The sequence below is a fragment of the Corvus kubaryi genome, unplaced genomic scaffold (assembly GCF_017639235.1).
Source record: "Corvus kubaryi isolate FWS band 111438036 unplaced genomic scaffold, C.kubaryi_AGA036_p1.0 37398, whole genome shotgun sequence".
Classification (NCBI taxonomy): Eukaryota; Metazoa; Chordata; class Aves; order Passeriformes; family Corvidae; genus Corvus; species Corvus kubaryi.
In genome coordinates, this window is record NW_024581137.1 from 20,774,446 (window position 1) to 20,801,738 (window position 27,293).

The window sequence follows — 27,293 nt, forward strand, 5'->3', positions numbered from 1 at the left end:
AGGGAGGAGATAATGCAGCTAGGAAGGTACAAAAGAAATATGTACAGGAGTCCAGAAACCTCAGTCTCACCGCACTTGGTGTCTGCACAGTGTTTTGGACATTTGGACAACACAGGAGAGATGTCTGCGAAGTTAAAACTGGCTTTCGCTTTCCTTTGCACAGTAATTTCCTGGACAAGGTTAATGAAGGATGTCCACAAGTGTCTGTGAGGTTAGGCTTTAACTTCAGATTCTGTGGGGCGGAGAGCAGTAAGCAGAGGCTGCCCCCCAACCAAGGGTTTGCAGGGGGGGGATTCTTGAGTTTAGGCTGTAGCAGAGCCGACTCCTCGTCCCTGCAGTTCACCTTGCTTCCCAGATACCAGTGAGATACTGGTGAGGTAAATGCCATCTTTTGAAGGTCCCTTGGTATGGTGGGAGAACGGGGCCTTGAAAGTTGTTATTATTGTTGTTTTTATAATTGTATTTGCCGTAATTATTTCCCTTTATGTTTTGTCAGGCGATTAACGTGCAGCTGCGAATACCTACTGTATGGGTACTAGAGTATGCAAACTGAATTAGTCCAAACTGAGTTCTCAGCAGTGTGAAAGCATTAGGGAACTTTCTAAACAGCTAAGAAAAAGTAACATGAAGCTTATGCCAAAATGTCATCTCATCAATGCAGGGAGTGTGTGTGGATATAATCAATTTAGAGAAACACTGAGAATTTGTCATCCTGGTCTTTGCAGCAGAGCAGCTCCCAGTATGCTAATGATTATTCAAGGCTGAAAAATACTAATTTTGCTCTTGACCACCCATCTAAGGAAATAGCACTAAGAAAAATTGCATAATCCATTGCATAAATCATTATGCATTTGGAGTTTTGTTTCTTTCATAATAAAAAGTCGATGGAAATAATGTGTTTTCATCTCTTTTACTGTAACCTTTCCACAACCAGAAGAAGGATGAGAAAGTGAAGTAAGTTGTACTTTGCTTTGTTCAGTGAAGCTTCATTTCTAAATAAATAACTCTCTTGTGGTACTCAGATACTGTCTCTAAAAACATTTCAATAATTTGAGGGGTCGGGTAATGGCATGATCTGACCCTTGAAGTGGTGTGTTTTGTACCTGTAGTTGGTAATGGCTGGAGGTCCAGTACTGATTGCAGAAGTTTAAGTGATAACACAGTTTGGGCTAAAATGTGTTGAGCACATTCTCTGCAAAAGCACTGTTGTTGATAAGGTTTCTGGCTCAGCCTAAGGAACAGAGCTAATACACTGAAAAGTTGTTGAGAGAAAAGGGGCTATAAAATGTTTCAGATTCGGTCTTTGCAGAATCTTTTGCCAAATTTTTGTAATTTCATAAATCAAAGAATGTCAACAAAGATCAAAATTGAGGACGAGCAAGCCAGTTAGCTAACAAGAAAAGTGTGAATCTGTTCAGTAACATTCTCAGTGCTTCCAAGCTCAAAGGAGAAAGAAGGCATTTTTCTCAGTGGGAGTAATTTAAAGAAAGTGGGAAACAAGGATCAGTGTATCAGACGAGGCTTTCAGATCAATGTTGATAATAGCACAAATAAGAATGGAGTATGCTTTTTCTCTCTTGGCTCTATGCTTTCACCAACAAACACTCCATTTAAGATTTTTCTGCACAAGTATGTCAAAGATGATGTATGGCTGGTCCTTGTAATTTTTTATAATTTGTAAAGAGTTCAAGGTGACTATGAAAGCAATAGAACAGCAGTACAAATTTACATTTCAGTTTTAATACAGTTAGGGATTCCCAAGGTAATAATTAATTTCATCTTTTTCATTTTCATACTGCAGCGTCTGGTAAGTGAATACCAGCTTACTGGTAAGTTCTAACTCCTCATTTTAGTGAGTGGTCTCTAGTCATGCAAACCATACCAGACAGGGGAAAGAAAGATTTCAGGGAATATATTTAATACATGAATTTGCCAGTGTACAGTGAAAATTAAAATACTGAATAATGGTCTTGAAATGTGAGTGTCCTTCTGCAATAGCAAAAAATGGTATTTTCTGCCTGCAAACTATAAATCTGTGGTGGATTAGGACAAGCTAACAATGAACATCTGGTAGACAGGTGTAATTTGTTTGCATCAGTGTTACTCATATCCCTGTTTGGTAGTCAAATCCCGTTTGGTTCAACAATGTTTTTAAAGTGTGGATTAATTCCCTAGGCAAATATCACATTATCTGTACAGACCTGGAGATATAAAGTATGTGCAGTGATACTTTAACAAAACTGAAATTGGTTCTTTACTTTTCTCAAAATATGCTTTTTTTGTTGTTGTTGTTAATGTGTACCTGGTACAGAGGAAAAAGAAACACTATAATTTTTCAGAGTTTGTTGTAATTGAAATAGTTTTTCTTTGCCTTGTTGCATGGAGGAATAGCCACTGAGTGTCTCATTTGTGTCTCTCCAGGCCGTTACACTGTGCAGGGTCATAGATGCTGCTTTAAGGCATCATTCCTGCAAATGGTAGTTCAAGAGTGCATGCATACAGTATTAATGAAGGAATACCTCAGATGACTGCATAGGTTAGCAGATCTCCTTCTGTCCTTATGGCTGCTTGGGGCAGACATACATTTCCTGTTACATTTTCCTGTTGAAGGGAATTGTTTCCTGCCATACCTCTACAAAGCTACAGTTTTGATTTAAAACGCTCTCAAGATTGGCTGTAATGGATTATATGGCATATTCTTCTAGAGAGGGGCAACTGGTCCTTCTGTGTGCTTAGCCTTGCCAAGACAGTAAGATTAGGCAGACTGGCAGGTGGGAGTCTGGGGACCAAAGGTGTTACTTTAGGCTACAGGGGAAACAGCAGACATGGCAGATCAAGGTCATTCACTATTATTCTCCACTCAAAACAAAGATCCAAGGTAGGCATCGGGTAAACAATGTCAAGTCATACTTGACAGATAATTAACTTGCAGGATCATACAGGATGCAACAAATGATAGTCCATGAGGTTGCTGAATACAGCAGAGACTTGAAACAACAAGGAACAATATTGGCTGGTTTTGTACTATTCAGTGAGATTGGTGTTGCTCTCGAACCATTCTTCTTAGCTATTTACTTAAAAGGTTTTGACCAAGAAATAAAAGATAAATTACGAGTACCTGAAATAGGAACCTACCTGATGTTCCCATGAGATTTATCAGACATTCTTCTGTAGTAAGAGAGCACCTGGGTTACTCTGTCCAGACAGCATCTGTTTTTCCACATGGGAGTTTTTGGTTTTGCCTCAGTCTTATTGCACACACACAAAGCAAAAGTACTTGTTGATATGAGAGACAAGTTACTAATGATGATGCAAAGAATGAGACAAGTCTATTGTTCTGCCCCTTCCTCAAAACATCTAACACACGACTCTGCTGCTGTCCATGGCTTCCCTAAGAATCTCCACTGCAGTATTCATTTCTTCCATGCTGGTACCATGTTTAGAATGTGTTGAATTTCTTCCTGCTAATACTGTTTCTAAGTCTGAGAAGCAGAGAAAATGTACTAAGTCTGTTTATCTGCACGTGTTTCAAATGAAATTGTATTGAATTTATACAGAGGTCATACAGGAAATTTGCAACTACTAGAGATTACTTAGAGTGAACATTAGTGTTTGTGGGAACTAAATGTAAGTCCACTTACTCCTTTTGCAGTGATATTTGTCTGAACTGTATCTTTTAAAAATACTACTGAAGGTCCAGTTTTCCCATGCTAGCTTTTTCTGACCCCATTAGCTCTTGGAAGAAGTCTTATAAGTATAGAAAACTGTAATAGAAAGAAAAGATATGTGTATTGCATACTTTTGTTGCCAATGATTTCTTGGGATAAGATTTTTCTATTCTTGTTTCCTGTTGAATCCCTAGAAGAGTTCCAAGTGTGTGCTTCCCTTGTGACATAGGCTCAATCCTGTGGAAGTACTGAACATAATATATAGGTATCTTAAGTAGGTGGCATTTAATGCTTCTGATGAAAGAAAATTGGGAATGTGGTTGCATGTAAGGATGCCATTTTTAATCTCTAAGAGTCCCTGTAGGAGATTGTGTCTTCTGCCAGGTTGGAAACTGTTTCCTATATTGGATAAAATCATGAAACTCCAGGAGGGAGATGGACAGCAGTGGTCATATGCATGACCTACTGTATATATTCAAGGAAGCGGTTTAGACAAGTGGTCTCCTGCTCCTCCAGTAGAACAAGTTGCCATTACATGAACAGCACTAACCAATTTGTATAATAATGAAGTATCAAGGCATTTAATTCAGAAGCAATTCTTGAGGAAGCTAACCAGGGATACTGAATTTTAGAGGACGTACTTTATGCTATGCAAAGTCTGTGTTTCATGAATGGTAGTAACCAGCAATAACAAGAACCCATTGATCTTTATGAGAAATTTAGGGGAAAATTCTGCATCCCTTTGCTGCATCTTCTGCCCACTCTATCAGCTCTATGTTGTGTATGTGTTGCATGTGCAATGGCAGGTGTGAGCAAAGTGGGGGCAGGATGGAGATAATAGCCTCTGCTAATCCCCCACTGGCACAGTGTCTATTAGGAGTCAGTGATGTAATTAGAGTTGAAACCCTGCTGTCTCTCATCCCTCAATGTCACATGGCCACAGTCTATCCAAGCATAACTTGTTCATCATGGAGAAACGTAGCCTGAACATAAATCTGGTTGTCTGGTGTCTTGTAGACTGGCTGGATACAACATTAAGATCTCAGCTCATTCCCCTACTCCCCTTTCAGATGTCAGTAGGAATATTGGCAGACCTGAGATGCCCATATCCAGGCATGGCTTCCAAGTACTACTTCTTCCTCATTTTAGAGAAGAGGGATATATGTTCTCTATAATTTGAGGTTCTCATAATTACACTCAAACTAGGCCATACAAATACTTTCTGCCTTCTTTGCTTTCTCCTGATTTGCTCACCAGCCTCCATAAAGTTTAAGTATTTTAAGTTCAGTTAGCTTCAAGTGTTTTGTCTCTGATTCGGGCTTTCCTTTCTGGAGAACATCTGGAAGCATAGCCTTAGGAAGGCACTTTAATTTAAACTGTCTGTTACTAAGCAGAGCCTCTGACATGTTAGTTGCGTGAACATGATGATCACACCTCTTGCAGCATTCTCCAACAGCCTTCTGCTGCCCTGAGTCTTGCTGCTGGTTGTCCTCCAAGTGACTGGTGTCCCAAATCCCCAAGCTGTACCAACCCGTGCTGCTGTGAGGGCTGCATAAAGACAGCAAGCTTCATGTCTGGCCTCACGTGTGGTGCTACAGATGGATTCAGCAAGCCAGTGGCAAAGGGTCGTGTTACAGGCAGCCACATCCAAAGGACTCTCCTTCACTGCACTCATAAATTCCACTCAGACAGCTGGCAGTTGATGCAAAACCGGGAGAAGCGGCTGGAACACCAGATGGGTGTGCTGCCATTCAGAGCAACCTAGACAGGCTATAAAAATGGGATGAGAGGAATCTCTTGAACTTCATTAAAGGGAAAGGCCAAATTCTGCACTAGGGGAGAAATAATAAACACAGCAGTGCAGGGTGAATCCCAGTTCTTGGGGGTTCCTGGTTGGCAGCAAGTTGCATATGGGCCAGCAATGTGTCCTTGAAGCAATGGAGGTAAATTGCATCCTGGTCTGCTTTAGGAAAATCGTCACCAGCAGCTTGAGGGATGTGATCCTTCCCTTCTGTTCAGCTCTAGTGAAACACATCTGCAGTGTTGGGTTCAGTTCTGAGCTCCCCAGTACAAGAAAGTCACAGACATCCTGGAGCAAGCCCAGCAAAGGCCCACAAAGATGATGAACTGAAGCATCTTTCTATGAAGACTAACTGAGAAAGCTGGGACTGTTCAGCTTGGAGCAGAAAAGGCTCAAGGGGGCATATCAGTGTGTGTACATACTGTAGAAGACAGGGCCAGACTCCTCTCAGTTCCCAGTGACAGAACAAAAGGCAATGAGCACAAATCGAAATAAAGGGAACTCCTTCTGAGAATAATAAAATTGTATTTTCTTTTCACTTTGAAGGTGACAGAGCAGAGCACTTGCACAGATTGCCCAAAAAGGTTGTGGAGTCTCCATCCCGGGAGATACTCAAAAGCTGTCCGGGCATGGTCCTGGACAGCTGGCTCTAGGTGGGCCTGTGTTGAGCAGGGGTGTTGGAGCAGTTGACCTCCAAAAGTGACTTCCAACCTCAGCCATTGTGGGATTCTGTGAAATGTTTACTATACTCCAGTAATCTTACACAGTTATACAAATAGGTGCACTTTTCTCTCTGCCCTCAAAGGGAATCTGAGATCTCCATGTTACGTCTTCACAGTGAGATTTTTCAGAAGGTAAAGTTCCAAACTCTAAGTCCATGAGTCATGGAAACATTGATTTTGAAAGGTTTGTATTTTACCCCGTTTAAAAGTTGTCTGTAGTTACAATTACTTTTTGCTTGCCATCAGAATTGTTTTGGTTTTTTGCTCAAATTGAAAATATGTTTGTGTTTTCAAAACAAATGTCATTGTGGAAAAAGAACCAAACCTTGCCAATTTTTTTCACAGCAGGAATGTTTTCACTGGCTGGATCTGGTAAACCACTTCTGAAGAGAAAATTTCATTCCAACACATACACGTATACACACACACACATGTATTCGAATGTCCACGTATTTTGCTTTAAATTCGGGCTATGTTAAGTATTCCTGTGGAACACATTCAGGTCAGGTGTGATCAATACAGCTTGGGTAATATGTTGCTAGTACCTCTCTGCTTTGAAACAAACCATCTGTCAGTAAATATTTCTTACTACCAAGTCCCCCAGTCACACTGAAACCTGGGTTCTCATCTGAGTATACAAGTATATCGAGTTTTTCTCTGATATATAGAACAGAATTATATTGTATATCTTAACTGCTATTTTATTATTTCACATCAAATCTTTTGAAGTAATGAATATTTTCTGAGATAGTATTTCACTCAGGAGAGAGAAATCATGTTCCAGCTTTTCCTTCTTGACCAATAGACACTGAATCAGTCTGAAGAGTAGAAGATCTTATAGGCTGTGTTAATTAAGTCTGTAACATAATACGAACTTTTATTCAGGAAATTCTGTGAGTTCAGAAGTATGGCACTGGTAGACAAGCTCTGCAGTGGATTTTAATACAATCTTTTTATATCAAATGTATAATATAATTTTACATGGAGTTTACATGCCACATCCTCTTTTTCTTTGCAGGGTATATACCCAGTTACTTAGACAAGGATGAGCTATGTGTAGTATGTGGGGACAAAGCCACCGGATATCATTATCGCTGCATCACTTGTGAAGGTTGCAAGGTAAATGGCGCAGTGGGAAAGTGGGAATCAGAAATAGCTCTCCTCCATTATACAGACTTCCTGAACTGTGCTGTCAAATCAAATAAAGACAGATTAGAAGCTAACAAGAACATCCAGTACTGATGATAAGCCGTAGCTGGCCGTGCTGCTGCTCTTCATATGCATAAGGAATATAGTTGGTTTTTGCCGTGTTTGCTTCTGAAAAGAAAACAAGAAATTTAGATTGTTGTTGTTGCTGTTTAACAGTTAGCTTTTGAATTTCCGTTTTTTAACGTTTCTTTAGTCATATTCTCAGCCAGAGTACATCAGCATGTTCCCAGCAACTCCACTGAAGCTGTTTATGCAATAGCTGAGGTTCTGCTTATGGCCATGAAGAGTCTGTAGTGATTAGCAGTGTTCCAGTGCCTCTCATCATCCCTGTGAAGAAGCAAAAATCAAAATCCCTTCCATGTACCCATACTACTTTGGGAAGCATTGACACCCAACCAAAATAATTTCAAAAAGATTTTGACTTCTTTAACTTAAGCATATTGAAATGTGCTTTCAGCCCTAAAATGCATCTCCAAGACTACATGGAAAATTAAATTAAAAAGGAGATTGCTTTGGGCAAGTAAATAAAAAAATTGAGTAACAGTATCAGGCACATCTTACATGATTTCACTGCCATGAATTTGCCTGAATAGCTTGAGATTCTGTAAGAATGCTATTCTGTCCTGCAGAAAATAAAAAAATACTGTTTTTCTAAATGAATGGGACCACACATGTCTTGGACCAGTGTCATGAGACTAAGCCACAAAAGTCTCATTCTGTTCATCCACAAAGTCTGGAACATTTCGATCTGAGATTTTGGGTTTGGATTGGCTTTAGAGCCCCTCATCACAGTACAACACATTGTGTTGAAGTTGTTCTTTTGGTTGTACATCATTGCCCTAAGTTACGTTTATGAAATGCACAGAGACCTAAATAGCCTATGTATAGCAGATCCATGATAATATTCATAATGGTTTTATACATACATACAATGTATGAAAAAAATACTTGTATCTTTTTAAAGAGTAGTGGAGCTGCACAAGTGATTCTTACACATTTGCGTCCCGTATACCAGATGATAACAATACATAACATGTATGAATGCAACTTAATTCAGATATAATGGGACATAAGCAGCAGTGTGGCATTATGAAATATACTTAGCTCCCAGCTGAACAGCTGTATCTCTTGCTGGCTTTCCTGCTAAGGTTTTTGTTATTTCAACTCAAGTAGTTAGTTTTATGCCTACCAGCTATTTTAGAGACATAGCATACAAATCTGCCTTTATCTTCAGATGCAGTTCTTCTGTCTGATGTACAATTTAAAATAATGCTTATGTGCATAAGGAACTGAACTAACAATTTGCAAAAAGTAATTAATTTCTTGGGGGAGCTGCATACACATTTCAAGTTGTATGATTTATCAGCAAAGTTATATATTTTATCAATACACAATATATATAATCAATTTTCAATTAATTTGTCATTTACTCGTTGCTTCTACTCAAAGTCACTTTAGTTTTGTAACAAGAATAATCAGGGCTGACAGCCAAAGATTTGCTTTGGCAAGTGCTTTTGTGAACAAAGCATCCTCACATGTGATTTCTGAAGAGTCAATGGCGAGGGATTGAAACACAAATGAACAGTGAGTTCTGACATCACTGATATGTTTTTCCAGACTTTACCCATTGCACCTACTGCTATATAGGTGCGTAGCAAAGGAGTTTAGGAAGAGTTACTGCCTACAATACAATGTGCTTTCTTTTATTGATGAAAATAACACTTCTGTGGTGAAGTGTTTGGACAGATACAGAGAGCAGCTTCTTTAACTCATTGTGTCTAGAGATGAACGAAGAAGGTGTTTTGCAAAAAAGTTTCTGAGAAATGCAAAGAAATGAGAAGGTGAAATGGGCTGTCCCAACGCAGGTGATGGAGAGCTTTGCCATCATAAAGCTACAGCTACATTAAATCCTGTGCAAGGTTTGGAAAACAGAAGCTCACTTGCTGAGATTCATTAGAGATTTTTCCATCTCTTGCAGTAACTATTGATAACCCTGTGACCCTGGTTGTCTACAGCCGTCTTAGGTCTTCAAGGAGGAGAGAGGCAGATCCTGTCTCTAGGAATTCATCACAGGGTTGAGAACAGAACCAAAAATGGGTGTTCAGTAGATGAGAGTTTGAGACTTATTCCAAACCCCACATAAGGATATCTTGCCCATCATTTCCTGGATTTTATCTCAACACAACTGGTCCCAGTCTTGCAAAGGCTCTCACACAAGCTTTATGCCACTCAGTTTAATTAACATTTCAGATCTTAACATAATTAAGGAAGAAAGAGTTGTACTTTTAGCTCAAGCTGAATCTTGTAAGATAAAACTCTAATGAGGACAAGGCTTTTTATTGTCTTCACAGGAGTTAGGAGTACAAGCTGAAATACAGACTTATCTGTGCATGTTAATTCAACATTCTATTTTAAAAGAAATTGCACACTGCTGTAAGATTTTACTGGGTGTTATTTAACATGATTTAAAAACAGACCTTTCACCTACTGAAGTGAAGAGACTATTCATTAGATAAAATCCCAGCTGAAGAGATTATTCATAAGGTAAAATCTCACTTGAATTTTGCCATTGTTTTGACTGAAACCAAAGCCATTCTCAGCAGCCTCAGTCAAACAGGACCAGGGTATCAGTGTGTTCTCTGTATCAAGGTGATCCCACGCTGCATTGCTGAATGTAGACAGTCTCAAATAATGATGAAACTTGATATTTAAGTGAAGTCTAAATTTCTTGCTTTACAGCCTATCTTGTTCGTATCTTGCAGTCTTGGGGAGTTTATCCAGCCCTTGCGAAAGTCAGTGAGAAAAGTCATGTTGAAATTATTACTGAGATTATGTCCATAATGTTCAGAGATAAATTTTAGCTGATTTCTTTACCTACAACGAGGCTTTATGGGGTGTGTAAATGAGTGAATTCAGTGGAGTTGCATTAGTTCATGTGGTCTTAGGATCTGTTTAAATTTGGAATATATATCTGTATTATGATAAATTAGATAGATAGATAGATAGATAGATAGATATAGAGAGGAATCTTTGGTCGTGATGGGGCTTTTGAAATTCTGTGGTAAATACAAATTAAATCTGCTTATCAGAAATAATTTATAAATTAGGGATCCACTGTTGTCAAAGATTGCGTAGACTGTATTTGCAAAATCTTTGTCTTGCCCAGATTTGGTTGGTTCGTTGGTTGGTTATTTGGCTTTTATGGAAAGAAAGGAGTAGAACTGTTTGTGCTCAATCCTTTAATAGCACAAACACACCACCATTCTTACTATCTGCAGAAGCTGCTCTTTAATTAAATCTATGTGTATGCCTTTTAATATCCTTCAAGATGATTACAGAATTTGGAAAGGGGCTCAAAATAAAATACTACATATACAAAAAAAATTTAATGCAGTAAAACATAAGACTATGAGAAGACATGTACACAGTATTTGTGCCTCAAGACAGCATTACTTACACCTGTACTTACCTAAGATGTCTATGTGTTTTTAATTTTTAAGGAAAATCAAGAGAAATGCTACACACTATAAAACAGATTTGAGAGTTTTGAGAGTTTCAGGGAATTAAGTGTGTTATCTTGCATACTTAGATACATGTCTAACAAACCAAAGCAGCTCCCAATTTTTAAAAATTGCTCAGTGCTAATGTTTTCCAATGTATTTATGTCTTGCACTTAGGGTTTTTTTAGAAGAACCATTCAAAAGAACCTCCATCCAACCTATTCCTGTAAATATGAAGGAAAATGTGTGATAGACAAAGTAACAAGAAATCAGTGCCAGGAATGTCGCTTCAAAAAATGTATCTTTGTTGGCATGGCAACAGATTGTAAGTATATTTTCCTGGTTTTCTTTCTTTTATCTTTTTTTTTCAGTGTTTGTGTTTGCTTAAAGTATGTTGATTGATGAAGCTTGTTAAAGTAAAGTAGAACTGTGGGCACTTTCCTGGTTTTAATAACTGGTGCCAGGGAATTGCACTCACTGCATTAAGCCACTTTCATAGGACTGTGAAATTTTTTGTTTATCCTTCATCAGGCTGCACCTTCTCCTGGCCTTATCAAGCTGAGTAACAGTAGGAATGTTCACTCTTTGGAGGAGAGGAGGGAGAAATGCATCTGGATGGACACTTTGCTTGAGATAAAAACATCTTGTTTAGAAAATTCTGGAGGATGTGAAATTGAATGTCATTGTATGAGTCATCCTGCAGTTGTTTGTTTTATTTTTAGCCCTGAAGAAGTTATCTGCTGCAAAGATTTTGACTCTCATTCTAAAGAACTAGAAAATATGGCTGTAAGATTAACCCTTAGGGGTCTTCTTTTCCTGCCATTGCACAAGGATTTACACCAATAACTTCAATTACTACAAATGGGAGGAAGTCACACAAAACCCCCAGTAGTCACATAAAACCCCTTGTGCCTTCCTGGTTGTTGCCAGTATAATCCTTTGCAGAAGAAGCGATAGGAAAACAGGCCCAGTAAACAACAGAAAAATTGTCTAATTTAGTATTTTCATTGTTAATATAATGTATAACTGTGGCTTCTGTCTAGAGGGAAATAGAATAAAGGAGACAATTTCATTGTGGCCAGGTGGACCTTCAGGAGAGGGGCTGGATACCATTGAAGTGGTGAGCAGAGCAGCCCTGGGGCCTGTGCATCTGGGGTCACTGGAAGTAATAGGACTCTACAGGAACACCATGTAGCCATTTTTGGGGATTAGGGAAAGAGCCAAAGGCAGGTTGATCTGATTGTGTCATGATTCAGGTAGATGAGCCTTCTGTAAATAAGCACTCCCACTTTCTTTAGTCCATGTTACCTTCTTCTGGCTTCCAAGAAAGTGTTCGGCACTTCAGAGCAGTGAGTGTGAGTGTGCTGGTACGACTTTAAAGAAAACAGAAGTGCATCTTTCCCAACATGGATTACTTCAAGTCCAAGTTATAGGAGCACTTTGACACCTCACAAAGTTTTGCATTTTAGTTTTATTGGTGGAATACCCTGAGGGCAATGGCAGTATACAAAGCATTACCAGGAAGGTGAGTCATTCTTTGCTATCCAGGCTTCTGAGATAATGAAGTTTGAAGGGAGAAATAAGAGAACTGTCTCAACTGTGGGTCTTGCCAAGGTACTTCCTTACTGATTAGTTAAGGTGTTTGTAACCAACTGGTACCTCAGGCACAGAAAAGACCAAAGTTCTGACAACCTTAACAGCTTCCTGCCATTTTTGTATGTTTTTTCCCCTTCTAGTGGTGTTGGATGACAGTAAGAGGTTGGCAAAAAGGAAGCTGATAGAAGAAAATCGGGAGAAGAGACGTCGGGAAGAGCTGCAGAAAACCATTGGGCACAAACCAGAGCCAACGGATGAGGAATGGGAGCTCATCAAAATTGTTACTGAAGCACATGTGGCCACCAATGCACAAGGAAGCCACTGGAAGCAGAAAAGGAAATTTCTGGTAAGGGCTGTTGCCTTGTATGCTGCTCTTGGAGCCACGTTCTGTTCTTTCTTCTGCCTTCCCAGCATTGCAACCCCAAAGAGATTTTATCTGCCAGTGTACTGATGTTTATGGGAAAAGGATGATTTTATGTAGTTATTACTTCCTTTTTCATGCCTGAACCTCAGTGTTTGATCAGACCATGTATTTCAAAAGATAAAGAGCATGTTGCTATGTTAAGGCTTACTCAGCTGGATACTTTTATTGTGCTATGATAAGAAAAAGTTGAAAAATTGTTTCGCTCCTGATTAAGAACAAAAGCAGTCTATAATGCATACTGTATCTTTTTAAATATATTCTGTCTAGGGATAGTTGTCTTTATTAGGAACTATCATAAAACATTGAAAGTGTTAGAACAATATAAAGTTCTAGATGAAAGCTGGTATTTTTTGTTAATAATGCATGGGTTTTGCTTCTTTTGGTTAATGGTGAATACATTAATGAAAATAAATTAGGCAAAGAAAATTAATTTCTGTGAGAACAGGATGATACATACACTATGCCATTGGGATTTCAGCCTAGAAAACAACTTACATTTTCATCCTATAACTAAGGATCAGAAAATAAATGGTGATTTGTGATGCTCAACCTTAAAAAAGGATTTATTTGATTTTTCTAAATCAATTTTTAAAGGAAATAAGTGCAGAATGCAAAATGCTTACACAGCACAAAAAAGGGATTATAGACTGCATTTCAGGAATACACAGGGGCCTTTAACAGTCTGTGTATACCAAATCAGATAGAGCACACTCATCCTTTTGCAAGCCTAGGCTCCTACTGCATAATTTGCCATGGGAATTTCAACTCACTGTTGAATTGCTGAGAGGAATTATGTATTCAAAGCAGCTGATCTCTTTTATAATGTTGGGGTTTTTTTTAATTCCAGTGACACCATCTAAATTTCTGTGTGAATGACGTGTGTTCATAGTACTCTACAGTCAGGAAACCACAGCCAGTTGTCACTGGCAAGAAGCAAGAGAGCATTTTCCAGGGGTGTTGCAGAGCAAGGTTTGTGGTGCTGGTTTGAGCAGATCAAGAAGCAGCTGAAGTAGTCCTTTTGGTTGCTTCGACAGGAGTGCTGTTCTTTGGGTGTCACCTGGTTTGGGATAAAGCCTGGGTAGCTCGAGGTTGGGGCTGGGAATGAGCTGTTGAAGAGCAGGAGAAGATAGCCTGCCCCAGGAGCTATGGATCTACCCTTATGCAGCTGAGGCTGGTTCTTTGACAACAGGAACTTCATGGAGGTCCTGACCTCTTCTCCTGTTGAGTTAGGTGGCAAGGGCTCCCCTCCCATGTGTTAGCTTTATATGGCTCTGACTTCTTTTGCCTTTCCCAAGAAAATGCTGTGCTCTCTTTTTCTCCATAACAATGGTTTGCGTGGGTTTAAGCATTTGGTCTTTTTGCTTGGAAGTGGTGAAGGTTGTTTATCATGAGCACACAGACAATGCGGTTTAGTTACCCAAGAGTCAGGGAGGGAGAGAGTCTAGAAATTAGTTTATTTGAGTTTTTTAGTAGAAACCATCAGATAATTGAGCCCAGTCCTCTTCATTGTTCCTTTGCAATTCATGCTTGCTTTATTAACACATTGCTGAGTTTTTTCTTGTATGAAGTTAGATTTGGATTCACATTGGTGACAGAGCTGTGGAAGGATCTTTTATGATGTGTTTCTTTTAAAAAGTAGTTGAACACAAGTTTTTATTACAGACAGTACTTTCAGCACCTCCCCTGTTTAATTGTCTCATATAAATGCCATGGGGCCCATCAGTCTTAAAGGTCTACTTCTCTGGATTTTTTCTGTTTTTTAATGTGAACAGAATGAAACCTCTGTGTGGTGGTTGGTAGGTCTTTTGTAACTGCAAAGCCACACTTAACAAACAAAACAGCTTTGATATGCCTGTTTTTAAAATACATGGTAACATTGACCAGCTGCATAAAAACCAGATGAACAAGTTCAAGTGCAGTTGGAATAAAAAACCACTCATTACAGATCCTGCTTGAAACTTTTAAATTGTATATCCCTAATGAAATCCTCAAAATATGATTTTTTTCTCATTTGGAGAAGCCTTGAGCTGAAGTCGTGCAACAGGCGGTTTTCAACCAAAATTTTACCCAGATGAGTTCAAATTCTATTTGCATTATCCAGGCCACCTTTAGGTTAGCTGGTTCTTGCTCATAAGTTGTTTTACCTTGCACATAAGTTATTTTAGCCTTTTGGAAACTGGCCTTGGCAATTGCCTGGGGGGGCCCTGTGATATGAGGCAATCTGTTCTGGGGAGACTTTCAGAGCTTTGAATAGGTGATAGAGCCTAATTCTACAAAGCTTGCAGCATCTTCTCAGGGGTAACATGTCTCCTTAACTCTCTTTGCTTTTAGAGAAACTTGAGAGCTTTCAGCACCTGTAAGGAAAAACATGCCTATGTTTTTAAGCAAAAGATGCATGTCCTTCACCCATAAAGTACACAGATACAGACACAAAGAAGAAACAGTGTGTGCACAACAGTCCAGCTGCCTACAAAGGATGGGTAGCAGCATACCAGTCACCCATTTCTCTGTGCAGTCACCTCTTTCACCAATCCCTCACAAATAAATTCTCATTTTGTGATGTAATGGACTTTACTTATACAGAAAATAGTGTTGCTTTGTATTTTAGCATATCTTCCGTCACTGAGCAGGACTTTTTAGAGTATAAAACAGATTTTTTAGAGTATAAGACAGATTGCTCCTTTAAATATCTTTGTTTATATCCTTAGCCAGAAGATATTGGGCAGGCACCAATAGTTAATGCCCCAGAAGGTGGGAAAGTGGATTTAGAAGCCTTCAGCCAGTTTACAAAAATTATCACACCAGCGATTACAAGAGTGGTGGATTTTGCCAAAAAGTTGCCTATGTTTTGTGAGGTAAGAAGACTTTCTTGCACTCCTCATTTATATGCCTGTTGTTTAAAACTACTCAAAATACTCTGGCATGGAACTTTAAAATTCAATGTGTCTAAAGTTAAAAAATTAAAGACACTCAAAATTGATGGGACTAGAATCATCTGGACTCTCATGAGTTTTCTTTTTCCTGTGATTACTGAAATCCTGAGTTTGTTAATCTGGAAGTCATCGTGGTTCATTAGGGACTCAGATGTGTCTTTAGAGGTGGCCTTGAACAAAGCAAATGAACAGAAAGATACTGTCTGGAAGCATCGCTGATATGTTTCATAAAACTTCAGTTTTATGAACACAGTTCCCTACGTATCTTCCAGTTCCTTGGAAGGTACAGTATTGTAGAGTTGGGTCTATGCAGTAAAAAATCCTTCAAATTCAGGAAAGCACCCCTATCCAGGAGTGGCACTTGCCTCATTGGGTTCCCTAGGCATGCTTTTCCTGAATGGGGAGGTTGTGCACAAAGAAGTCTGTGAAAATAATGGATTGTCATTCCAGGTAGATACTCACATGTAAATATATAGTAAATAGACTCAAAGGCTTGGTTGCACATTAGAAATGCAGAGGCCTTAGGCTGATCTCATTTGTACCAAGGTATCATTTTTATTGAAGGACCAGATGCAATGGTTGATTCGCGGCACCAAGGCTAGAAGATCTGCGCAGCTATCAGCTTTCGTCGCTCTCTGGCCCTTGACACCCCAATTTAAGAAATTATATCAGAACTGCAGCTTGAAATAATATTTCAGTCTTAATAATCTAAATAATTTTCATAGAATCATAGAATGGTTTGGGTTGGAAGGGACTTTAGAGATCACCCGGTTCCAACACCCCTGCCATCAGCAGGAACACCTCCCATTGCACGCTTTGAGGTCAACACCCTACCAGGAAGGAAGGGTAAGGCAGCAATTACTTTCTACTCTGCTGTGGCTGGCAGCTTTTCTTTAAGGTCAGTCAGGGAGAGCTATGTATGTCCTCTGGCACATACAGAACAAGAAGAGGTAAATATCAATAGTTGTCATAGTGTAAATATCTCACCCTGGTCAGCCTCTACATTGGCGCCATCAAGTCAAGGAAGCATGAAATAGTAGCCAAGCATGAAGATTTTAAAATACAAGGAATATGTCCATAGATCATGAGGCCCCTGCAGCATTTAGCATCTGAGGGAATCTGTCTCCTCTGATCTGGCACTTGTTGGTGGGAAATTGCAGTGACATACCAAGGTAGTCTTTTTAATTTAGAAAGCTTTGCCAGTCACACACAGACTTCAGTGCCCATCTGACATCTCCTACCCCTCCTGGCTACCATGGGCCCACTTGTGTCAGAGCTAGGCAGGAAGCATGGATGAAGAAGTCAAGGTATCACTGAGCATGACCTCTGTATGTTATGTGGCTCAGCTGGACAGGCTTTGTTTTCAGCTGAGCCACTGTGTAAACCTGACACCTGCCCATATACAGCAAGATCTGATGGCAGGGTGAGGGACAGCTCATGAACACAAAGGAGTAGGACAGCTGTCCTCCAAGTTGTCACATAGCACTTGCTGTAGCATGAAGAAAATGACAAATGTTTGCTCCTTTTTGAAGGGGTACCCTCCTGTTTACTTTGTTTCCATTATGATTTTTAACCCATATCTTTATGGGTTAAAAATCATACTCTGTGGGCTGTGGATTTTTTTATGAGAAAAACCCCTCATTTTTTCCATAGGACCTGCAGAGCATTTAAACATTAACTCAGTTCATAATTCCAGAAGCTGTCTGAGAATGTAGTAAATCTCTGTGAAAGGGGGACATGACAAGGAACATCCATGGCCACTTACATTTTCATGGCTATTATTCCTTCTTTTTCACATCTTTGGACACATGCAGAAGCCAGCAAAGCACTGTGAGTGCCCAGCTTAGTTTGTGTGCATCCATTGGCCCCTGCCTCAAAACAAGAATCCAGTCCCAGAGTAATCAAAGTATAAGAAAAACTTCATTTACTTCTCAGCATTTCTGCTGTTGTTTCCTTCCTGCTTTTCTTTCTGCTTAGAAGATGAAGATTGAGGAGCATGTAATAAGTTTCATGTGAGTTTCAAATGTCAAGGCTGCAGAGGTTCCACAGTGGATGAAGCTGTGTAAACACCCTTGGAGTTAGCTCAGCTCAGCTGAGTTCCACGGTGCTGCATTGCACATGTGTCCTGCAGAGGTGAGCACCTCAGGTTCCTGCCTTGTGCTTTTGCTCCCTGCAGAGAGAGAGGAAAGGACAACACATGGCAGAGTTTCAGTCACATTTGTTGACCCCACTTCTGGAAGATGGTCTTGTAGCAACACTCAGGTGATGAGTGTAGGTAGCATTAAAACCTGCACAGTTGAGAGTAGAACTGATGTTCAAGCCTCCTTCCTCTGGTAACTCCTGCTACTGGCTGGTAAGACCTGAGGCCTGGCATCTGTGAAACAGGTGTCTCATGTATCCTTCAGAATTAGGGAAGCAGGTGAAGGATAGGCATAGTCAGACCACCACTATCATAAAGAAGTTTTAAGAAGGATCAAGTAGAAAGAGAAATCCTCATTCACTTAATGGTTCACTAATAAAACAGCTGACGCATCACAAAATATCTTCTCTACTGTTTTTTGTTTCTTTTCTACTATTCTTCCTTCTGTTTAGAGGTTTGAAATTTTTTTCATTTCTTTTCTTCTCCCTTCTCTCTTCCTTTCTTTCATGTCCCTTTTTTCACTGCCATTGCTTATTCCAGTATCTCTTCATGGTTCCTCTCACACATCTGTTCTCGTTTTAAATTTTTTTAACTCTGTTTCTTTCCCTCCTTCAGTCTCTGCTGTCAAACAGTGGGATTGTCGTTGTGTAGCGAGACCGCTGCTGTGCCTGTGCAGTCTCCCCCACACTGCTGCTGAGCTGAGGGTCATCTGTAGGGAAACTGATTTGCCCTGAACAGGACAAATCAATTTTCTTGTGTATCAAGAGCTTCACACCTGAAGCTGGCATTGCTGGAAAAGTAGCTGTATGACTCAACTCCTTTTCCTGACCATGGCTAGCTTTGTGCTTAAAACTCTTCTCTAACAGGGAACAGCTTTCCACTTGCATTAGGTAACTCTGCATCTTCTCCCACCAAATCAATGCACTTGCTTTGCAAGTACACCGTTGCCATGTAAACCTATAGTTCATGGGGGTTTCATTTTGAATTGCGAAAGAGGTAAATATAATAATTTTATATAAATCAAAAATAAATAGCTTTTTCCCTCCTTTCAAGCCAAGTAGAAGTGTGTTTCTCTTTTATATGTGGGACCCTTGATGTTCACGTATGTGAACAATCTCAAAACTGTCTTAGTGGGTTTTGTTATCATTGAATTACCTATGAAAACATAAAGGCATGCCTTATAGAATGTTCTGCTCATGTGTCAGCATCCTGGTTGTACTCTGTAAATACAGAACCTACATCTAACAATTTGGACAGCTTGCTTTTGTTAATGTCGTGGAAAAGACACGTGCCCTGAAGATCACAGCTTATACACCAGCATGAAAGCTGTAGCTATACCATAGATTTTCTGCCTGTCCAGCAATAATGTAGCGAGCTCAGGGAGAACAGCTTTACTAGATTAAGTAAGATTAATTAAATAATTAAGTAGATTAATTTATTATGGATTCATAAATTTCCTGTTGTTAAAATGGGCGGTGAGAACTACTGCTCCACCAATTGAGGTATATCCTCTAGATATAAACATTTATTTAATTCCTTTTATTTAAAATACAGTCCACTCTTACAGACCCTCTCAAATGTCTTTCTTTTCCTCTGGTCAGGTAAGAAATAAGTATGGCTGGTAGTGAATTTAACTGGGATGGCTGAGGTCTGTACCAGCCCCAATTATAGTTTATTCTGCTGTGATAAGTTGTAAGCTGAGGGAGCCAACAGCTGTGTCATTGCTAGATTTCCTAAGGGTGTGTGGGGATGCTAACCAGGGAATGTTAACCTGCTGGCAGTTCCTGAAGGCAGGAACACAGATCCGGGGGGTTTGTGCAGTGCAGTCAGTGAGCAGCGTGCTTGGAGGGGAGCTGCACCCTGCGGGGCAGCGTTCTGGGCTGTGAACCACCGCTTCATGCTCCTGGATTTATTGTAGTTGTAAAAGACACACAGTTTGACAAACATGATTTTTTTCTTTGCCATTTATAATTTCTGCAGCTGCCATGTGAAGACCAGATCATCCTTCTGAAAGGCTGCTGTATGGAGATCATGTCCCTCCGAGCAGCAGTTCGCTATGATCCCGAGAGTGAGACTTTAACACTAAATGGGGAGATGGCGGTTACAAGGGGCCAGCTAAAAAACGGGGGTCTTGGCGTAGTGTCTGATGCCATTTTTGACCTGGGCATGTCTCTTTCTTCATTTAACCTGGATGACACCGAGGTTGCCCTTCTTCAGGCTGTTCTGCTCATGTCATCAGGTAAGAACAGAAATATATTGGGATCCCAATCATTTTTAAACTCTTTGGTCTTTGTCACAAGCTTCTTCGTAAAAGAAATAAGATATGTTAGATCTTGTAGTGCTGACTAGAGTAATGTGGGAGAAATTTTCTCTCAAAACCCCAGTGCAGCTTAGACTTTTTTTGGTGAGCAGTGGGAAAAAAATTCAGAGTGTTCAAAGAGATGGACTCAAAAGTGGTTTTGGTAACACACCTTCCTCAATTTGGTACTTGTGGTTGAGCCTGGGATGATCATCAAGAAGAAATCAGTTCTGATTCTGAGCCAGTTTGCCTTATAGGAAAAATGGATAATTTAGCAACACAGGTCCTTATGATAAGTTCCCTCTTCCCCTGAGTCACGTCATGCACCAGGCGGTTCCTACAGATCTCTGCAAGTCTCATATGTTTGGTTTGACTTGCCTTCTTGTTTTCCTAATTAACAGCACCACTGCTTCCTGATGGGCATCTATGAGCTGTGCTGTTTCCCTACACTGGGACCACTTGCAACTGTCCATAATACAAAACCAGCACAGACAACTTCATATGGTTTCCAAAGAATTTCTAACCTTCTCAATTTGAGTATCTGTTCAAATATGCTTCCAGTGATTGTGCCAGCCCAAAGAGGAAATTCCATTCTTGGGCAGTGGCAGATTTGGCAAGATTTTGTTATAAGATGGCTTTGAAGATCGGGCACTGAATAACAATACACAATCAGTGATTTACAAGCATTAACTGCATCTGAGATAGAAAGGTTTCCACATTAATCACAACACAGCACTTCATCTTCCCCATCAAAACATTTTGATTTCTTTTTAGGTGCCTGCACAGTGAATCAGGAGCAGGGCTTTCAGAAAGCAATTCAAAGGACCTGCTTTCCCAGAAGTGTCTCCTGAGAATTGACTTGTGAAAGGAGTTTTCCCAGTCCCCATCTGGCTGCCAGTTGAGACAGCCGGATTTTTGGCCTTTGTTGTTCCTTGGTGCTCCATAACATCTCACCTGGGATCAAAGCACGATCAAACTATTGGTCAGATTGTAGAAAAAACAGATAGAAAGGAACTATAATTTAGATATCTGACAAGGAATTTTTTTGTTTCTTTATTAGTTGTTTTACAGAAAAATGTAGATAGAAGCCTTAGCTGAAATCAGGGATCTGTTGCTCTAGTCACTGTAAGGAAACACTCCCCAAACAGCTACACTCTAACTGAGCAAAGCAAGCAAAAGATGAAGAAAGGAAGGATTATCTTCTTGTTTTAACAGGGATAGTACTGACAAGTGAGTTGTCCTGAGTGAAAGAAGTTTGTGGCAGAGCCACAAATGTCCATGGTCTCTCTCCTTTCTTTCCTAGCATCAGAATCATCCTATTTTCCCTGATTTATGATCAGGAATTTCTTAAAGCAAATAAGTAAGAATGATAATTCTGCTGCTTTGTATCTACAGATCGCCCAGGCCTTGTTTGCGTCGAGAGAATAGAAAAGTGTCAAGAGGGTTTCCTCCTGGCATTCGAACACTACATTAATTACAGAAAACACCATGTTGCACACTTTTGGCCAAAACTGCTGATGAAAGTGACAGACCTGCGAATGATTGGAGCCTGCCATGCCAGCCGCTTCCTGCACATGAAGGTGGAGTGCCCCACAGAACTGTTCCCTCCATTGTTCCTGGAAGTGTTTGAGGATTAGAGAGACTGAAGTGGTTCTCCACACCCCCGTCGCACTACTGGCTGTCATTTCATCCCATTGCCCAGCTCTTCTCACCTGTTTGTTCTTCTTCTTTCGTGGTCTTCTGTTTCTTGAGACGGGGCTGGGGTTTTGTTTGGGTTTTCTTTTGGGGTTGCTGGGGGGCAGTTGTATACACATGGATGAAAACATCCCTATAATGCGGGTACTTGTGACTATTGCAATTTGTTCTTCAGTCCTTTGATGTGAGTGCTTTGACAGCTTAACAGTGAAAATATGAACAGACCAATCTCATTCACCAGCATTTGCGTGGTCACCAGCTCACACCCATCATAGCCTGGAAAATAGGGGAGAGAGATGGAAGTGGCAGAAAAATAAATTGGCCTTCAAGGTAAAACAGCTACTGTTAATTTGACCCTGACAGTTCTGTCTTGTATTACCTCCTTTTGCTGGGTACAACTGACCAATTTATAATATGAAATTTCTGGTCTTCATGATTGTTTCTATCGTAACAATTACTACTATGATCTAGGATCTTTATCATCATCATGATCCAATCATTCTCTGAGGTTTGTTCCAGCAGATGCAGTTTAACTGTGCCCCATAAAACAAGTACTTAAAATAATACAGAGTGTTAGAAAGGACTGAGTCTTTTTTTTTCCATGTGTATAAGATATTAAGACCTTCAGTTATTCAATTTGGACTCCAGATAACTTCACTGGAATGTTTGTTAGAGTGAGGAGGGAAATTTGATCCTCTGAGGTGCTTTTCCTGAGAGTGGAGGGGTCTGCTCTTTCTGAAGTGTGTGGAAAATCTGTCACTTTGAGGGAGAAGGCTCTCTGTCAGGATAGCAGGCAGTGTCTCAGAGTTATTCAGGGATATGAGGGCTCACAGAATGAGGACAAAGAGAATGAAACATACGGGGTGACCTTCAGATGGGACAGAAACCAACTGTGTTATTAACAACACTCAAGACTGTACAGCTTTATCCCAGTAATACAAATAGTGTTGCTCAGCAGTAATCCTTTGGTTTTATATATATATATATAAAGTTTATATGCACATATATATATAATTTTATATATATATAATTACAAATCTTCAGCAGATGTCTTAAACCTATTTCCATATTTTTACCTTTTCTCTCTCCTTCTCTGACTCTCTCGTGTGTGTGTGTGTGTGTGTGTGTGTGTGTGGATCAGCTGGGTTCTCCCTCCCTGGTGTCTGTATGTGTTTCATTTGACTAGATGTTCTCTTGATTCTTTTAATTTATTTCCACTAACTGCACTAGCAGGAACCAAACTGAGCAATGACAAAAATGTCCTGCTGCCAAAGTCTGCAAGCCAGTACTCACAGTCCTGGAATGTTTGGAGGCCAGTGATGAGGACATGGTAGGCAGAGGTTCCTCTCTGTCATCCATCTCCATTCAGAGATGTTGTCTCTGGGTTTTATAAACTTGACATTAAACCATCTTCTGGATTTGTATGACACATCGAAAGCATCTTTCTGTTCTTCCTGGGAACCAGAGACTTAGTTCATGTTTTTTGCACTGCCTTATACCCCACATTCTTTCATGTTGCGCATTGATTTGTACCAGTTTCTTTCTCTGCTATGTATTGACCCATTTGCCCGGCAAGTTGTGGGCATTGTTGGAGTGGATGTATTGACTTTAAGAGCTCATGGCCAATATCTGAACCCATATGTTATGTGCTTATCTGCTCATAAAAACAGGACACTCAGGAAAACTTATAAATTGAACATGGTATATGTGTTTAATTCTTCCTACCCTTCTTTCCCTGCATCATTGATAAAATATTTGGAGTGCTATTGGGCATGTTTTTAGGGATGTGGAATCTCGTTCTCCCTGTTCTTTGATACCATATGCACCTGTGATGAGCTATGAGCACTAAAGTTGTCCTTTAGGGGTTTTTTTGTCAGAACATGAACCACGTTGGGGTGTTTCGGAGTTTTTTTGCAGGTAGCAGTGAAGACACACCATTGGAGATTCATTCTTAAATATTTGCTGTAGAACCTCTCTTGTTGGCTATGTTTGCTCCATCTTGAAGCGTGTGTCTAAACAACATCTCTATCCAAATTCCTTGTAGAGCACTGTCTTGGAGACAAAGAGTCAGAAAGTAGCTCTTTGGATAGGTGGTTTGGGGTGACTTGATAGAGGACTTACAGCATACAATAGGGGACTCAGAAAAGCAGTAGATCCCTTACTTGCGGTGATGCCTTCACAATCTAGAAACAAAACAACACATTTTTGAGACAATATTAATATAGCAGGGAATATAAAAGCAGAATTGGAGGCCTCCAGGTGCAAATATGGCAAAATGTGTATGTGATGCAGGACTTCTACAATTTTATAAGTTTAACAAATTAGCATATTTAACAATAGTATCCAATTAGAAGAGCAGTTAGTTAAGTAATCCCCCCTTTTGGTACTGCCCTATTTGGAGCCTGTCCCCCCCTCACCAAGTTTCTAGCCCCATATTTATTATGTCTAGGATACATGGTGACAGAAAATAACAATAAGACATCCTTGGCTAAAGAGGCAAGACTAAATAATATTTCGGGAGTGTAGCATAATATGTGTTAGAAGGTTAGCTTATTGTTCTAAAATGTACGGAAAGAGGGGTAGGAAAAGTATTGGGAGCTACAACCATGTATTAGAAATCTACAAAGCTACAAATACATGACAAATATATAAAAAGCTTAGGCATCAGCACCAATGCCCACAGTGGCTTGCAAAGAAAAGAGAAATGTGCATGTCTTCTGAAGCTCTGTTCTGCCATGGATCTGAGCTTTTGACTGTGCTGCTGATGGGACACAGGAGAGGAAACATCACATCTCTTCTAGTTCCAAAATGCTGATGCATTTTGGAGCTGTGCTTAGTCAGGGTTCAGAAAATCAGGCCGCCTTCCTTAGATGATTGCAGATGGACTGAAGTGCCTAAAATCAGGCAGCCAACTTGGGCAGTTCTGGCAGTGCTCTAAGCAAAAAGGACATACACCAACATGCTTTTCTAGCTTTTTAGGTTTAGTTGGAGTCTGACACTAATTAACAGACTGAGTTAGTAGGATTCCCTAACTGAAAACTAAGGCCAAGCTCTTAGTTTGACAGATTTGATGTACTGACATCTAATGGCCTCTGATCTCCTACCAATCTTACTTCATGTGACTTCCTTTACTTCCTCAATGAGACTGCTGGTTTATGTGATCATGACAGCAAAACTAGCTGAGCTTAGTTCTGCAAAGACATACTTCTAAATATCAGTGGTCTCAAGCCATTGTGGGATTGAGCCCCTGGACTGACCACCTCAGTGGCAGACACCAGTGCCACAGTCAGCACCCTTTGTAGTACCTGGCCTTCTGAGTGAAATAACAAACTTATGCTTTCCAGTGCAGTCCAGAGTCTTGTTTCTGCTGGTGCCACATGGCTCTCATATTTGCTTTGTGGTTCTACACGTGGGTCTTACACAGAAGGTTTTTTCTGTCAAACCTGATTGTCACCGTTCATGCTATTGCCCTGAGTAACATGTGCATTTAGATACTCATTTTATGTGTAATCTCAGTTAAGTTGTGATATTTATGATATATATAGTGCGTGATCATGATTTTTGTTTACATTCTGCCAAAATGTAGACGTTAGAGTTAGACCTCCCAGGTCCAAAATCATCCTTGAGCAGACTGCTTGCTTCTTCAGAGGCAGGTATCAGAAAGAGGAAAAAACTGTCCAGAAAGACCATTTATATCAGAAATCTGCCAAGAGAGAGCTGTTAATCACAAGCAGAGCATGTCATTGCTAGTGATGTATTTTTATGCTATGGAACTCTAATCTGTATGTGTCATATTGACTTCTTGCTGCATGAATCATAAATTTTAAAAATCAGTCTTATGGTTTTGAGATGTAGCCAGCATTCCTAAGGCTAAACCTTTTTCATTAACAGAATCAAAATCCACAACCAAGGAACGTTTTCCTCTCACTGTGAGAGCAATTGAAAGTGTTCAACATTTATCTTTTCACAAAAGGAAGAGGCAACAGAACCTCTTAATGTGTCTTGTTATTGTGATCATCTGGAAATGATTGCCAGACGTTTCCTTTTGATATAGTAATGAAGTGATCTGTATTTAAATTTTATAGAGAGAATTTTATTCTAGTGTGATAGAGATTTATTTTCCACTTTAAGACTCAAAACGGTGTGAGCACGTTTTTGGTTTTTTGGTTTTTTTTTTATTATGGTATATTTTTGCTTTAAAATTAAAAACAAAACAAAAAAAAAGGTTTGGCCTTATCACAAAGTTTTAGTATAGATGTTAGCAAATGCAAAGAGTATGCATTATTTGTGTGTATCCACATTGACTGATGTCGCCTTCAAAAAGCAATATTGTGCAGGTAATAAGTTGTTTGTGACTGTCCATTGCACAGTTTACCTTCTTTAAAAGCTAACCTTGTTTATGCACAAGACAATCAAATGTAAATCTACATCAGCACCCAGGTGTGGATTAAATTTATGTAAATTACTGAGCACAATGTAAAACATTAAAAGACACTTTATTTAATTACACATTTAATGTTGGTAAAGATAGTATCAGGGCATGAACTAGCTGACATACTGTAATTTCTTTTTCTCTTTTCCTACTTCCTTAGCACTCTACAGTTTCAGTTTGCTCATAAATACATCAAATTAGTCATTTATAATTTTTTTAAAGAGGAGGGTGGTTTGGGTTGTTTGTTTTTATGAATTTCGTTGGGAGGACTTACTACTTTGTCTATGAGGTTTGTGGGTTTTGCTTCTTTGGTTTATTTTTTTATATCAGTTTCATGCCCTGAGGGTAAGACAAACATTACACCATACAGTAAAAAACAAAGTACCTTGGATGATGTATTTTTTTGCAAACAGTGTTAAGAGTTATGCTAGATTGGTAATATTTTTTCAGCCTAAGATATATTAAAAAAAAAATCTGTGATCACAAATGTTTTAAACTATCTGAAGAGAAAATTTGTATATTTGGGGAAGAAAATAATTTTTACATAGCTTTTGTATGCAGATATTAAAATGTAATTATGAATATAGTGGGCATAGATAACTGTGTAAGCTTGAATTCTAAAAAAGAAAAAGCTTATAACTGAAAAGTGGTCCTGGTGTCTCTGTCTCTTTGTTGCAGGCTCTTTTGTCAGCTCTGTCTCACACTTCCAAGCCAATGGAATGGGAAAAGTAGGGCCTAGAGCACAATGTTTTATCAGCTCTAACCTGTTCACATTTCTGTGTTTCTGCATCCCTTTCATCACCTACCTCATATCTTATCTCCTCTCCTCCCTTCCCTTGGGCAGCCAACCAAAGGTTTTCACTTCCTCACTCTT

The 27,293-nt window shown here is 39.6% G+C and overlaps 1 protein-coding gene across 14 annotated transcripts in view; it reads left to right on the forward strand.

The window, feature by feature from the left end:
* Nucleotides 1–27,068, forward strand: part of THRB (thyroid hormone receptor beta) — a 157,012-nt gene extending 129,944 nt beyond the window's left edge. For 13 of the 14 annotated variants that reach the window (XM_042042767.1, XM_042042766.1, XM_042042769.1 and 10 more), the window contains 6 exons: nt 7,210–7,310; nt 11,078–11,225; nt 12,637–12,842; nt 15,629–15,775; nt 19,974–20,232; nt 21,688–27,068. In XM_042042767.1, the coding sequence (XP_041898701.1) occupies nt 7,210–7,310; nt 11,078–11,225; nt 12,637–12,842; nt 15,629–15,775; nt 19,974–20,232; nt 21,688–21,929 (1,103 nt within the window). In that variant the 3' untranslated portion in view covers nt 21,930–27,068. The remainder of the gene's footprint in view (nt 1–7,209; nt 7,311–11,077; nt 11,226–12,636; nt 12,843–15,628; nt 15,776–19,973; nt 20,233–21,687) is intronic. The other variant, XM_042042765.1, reaches the window with a different exon arrangement.
* Nucleotides 27,069–27,293: the final 225 nt, after the last annotated feature.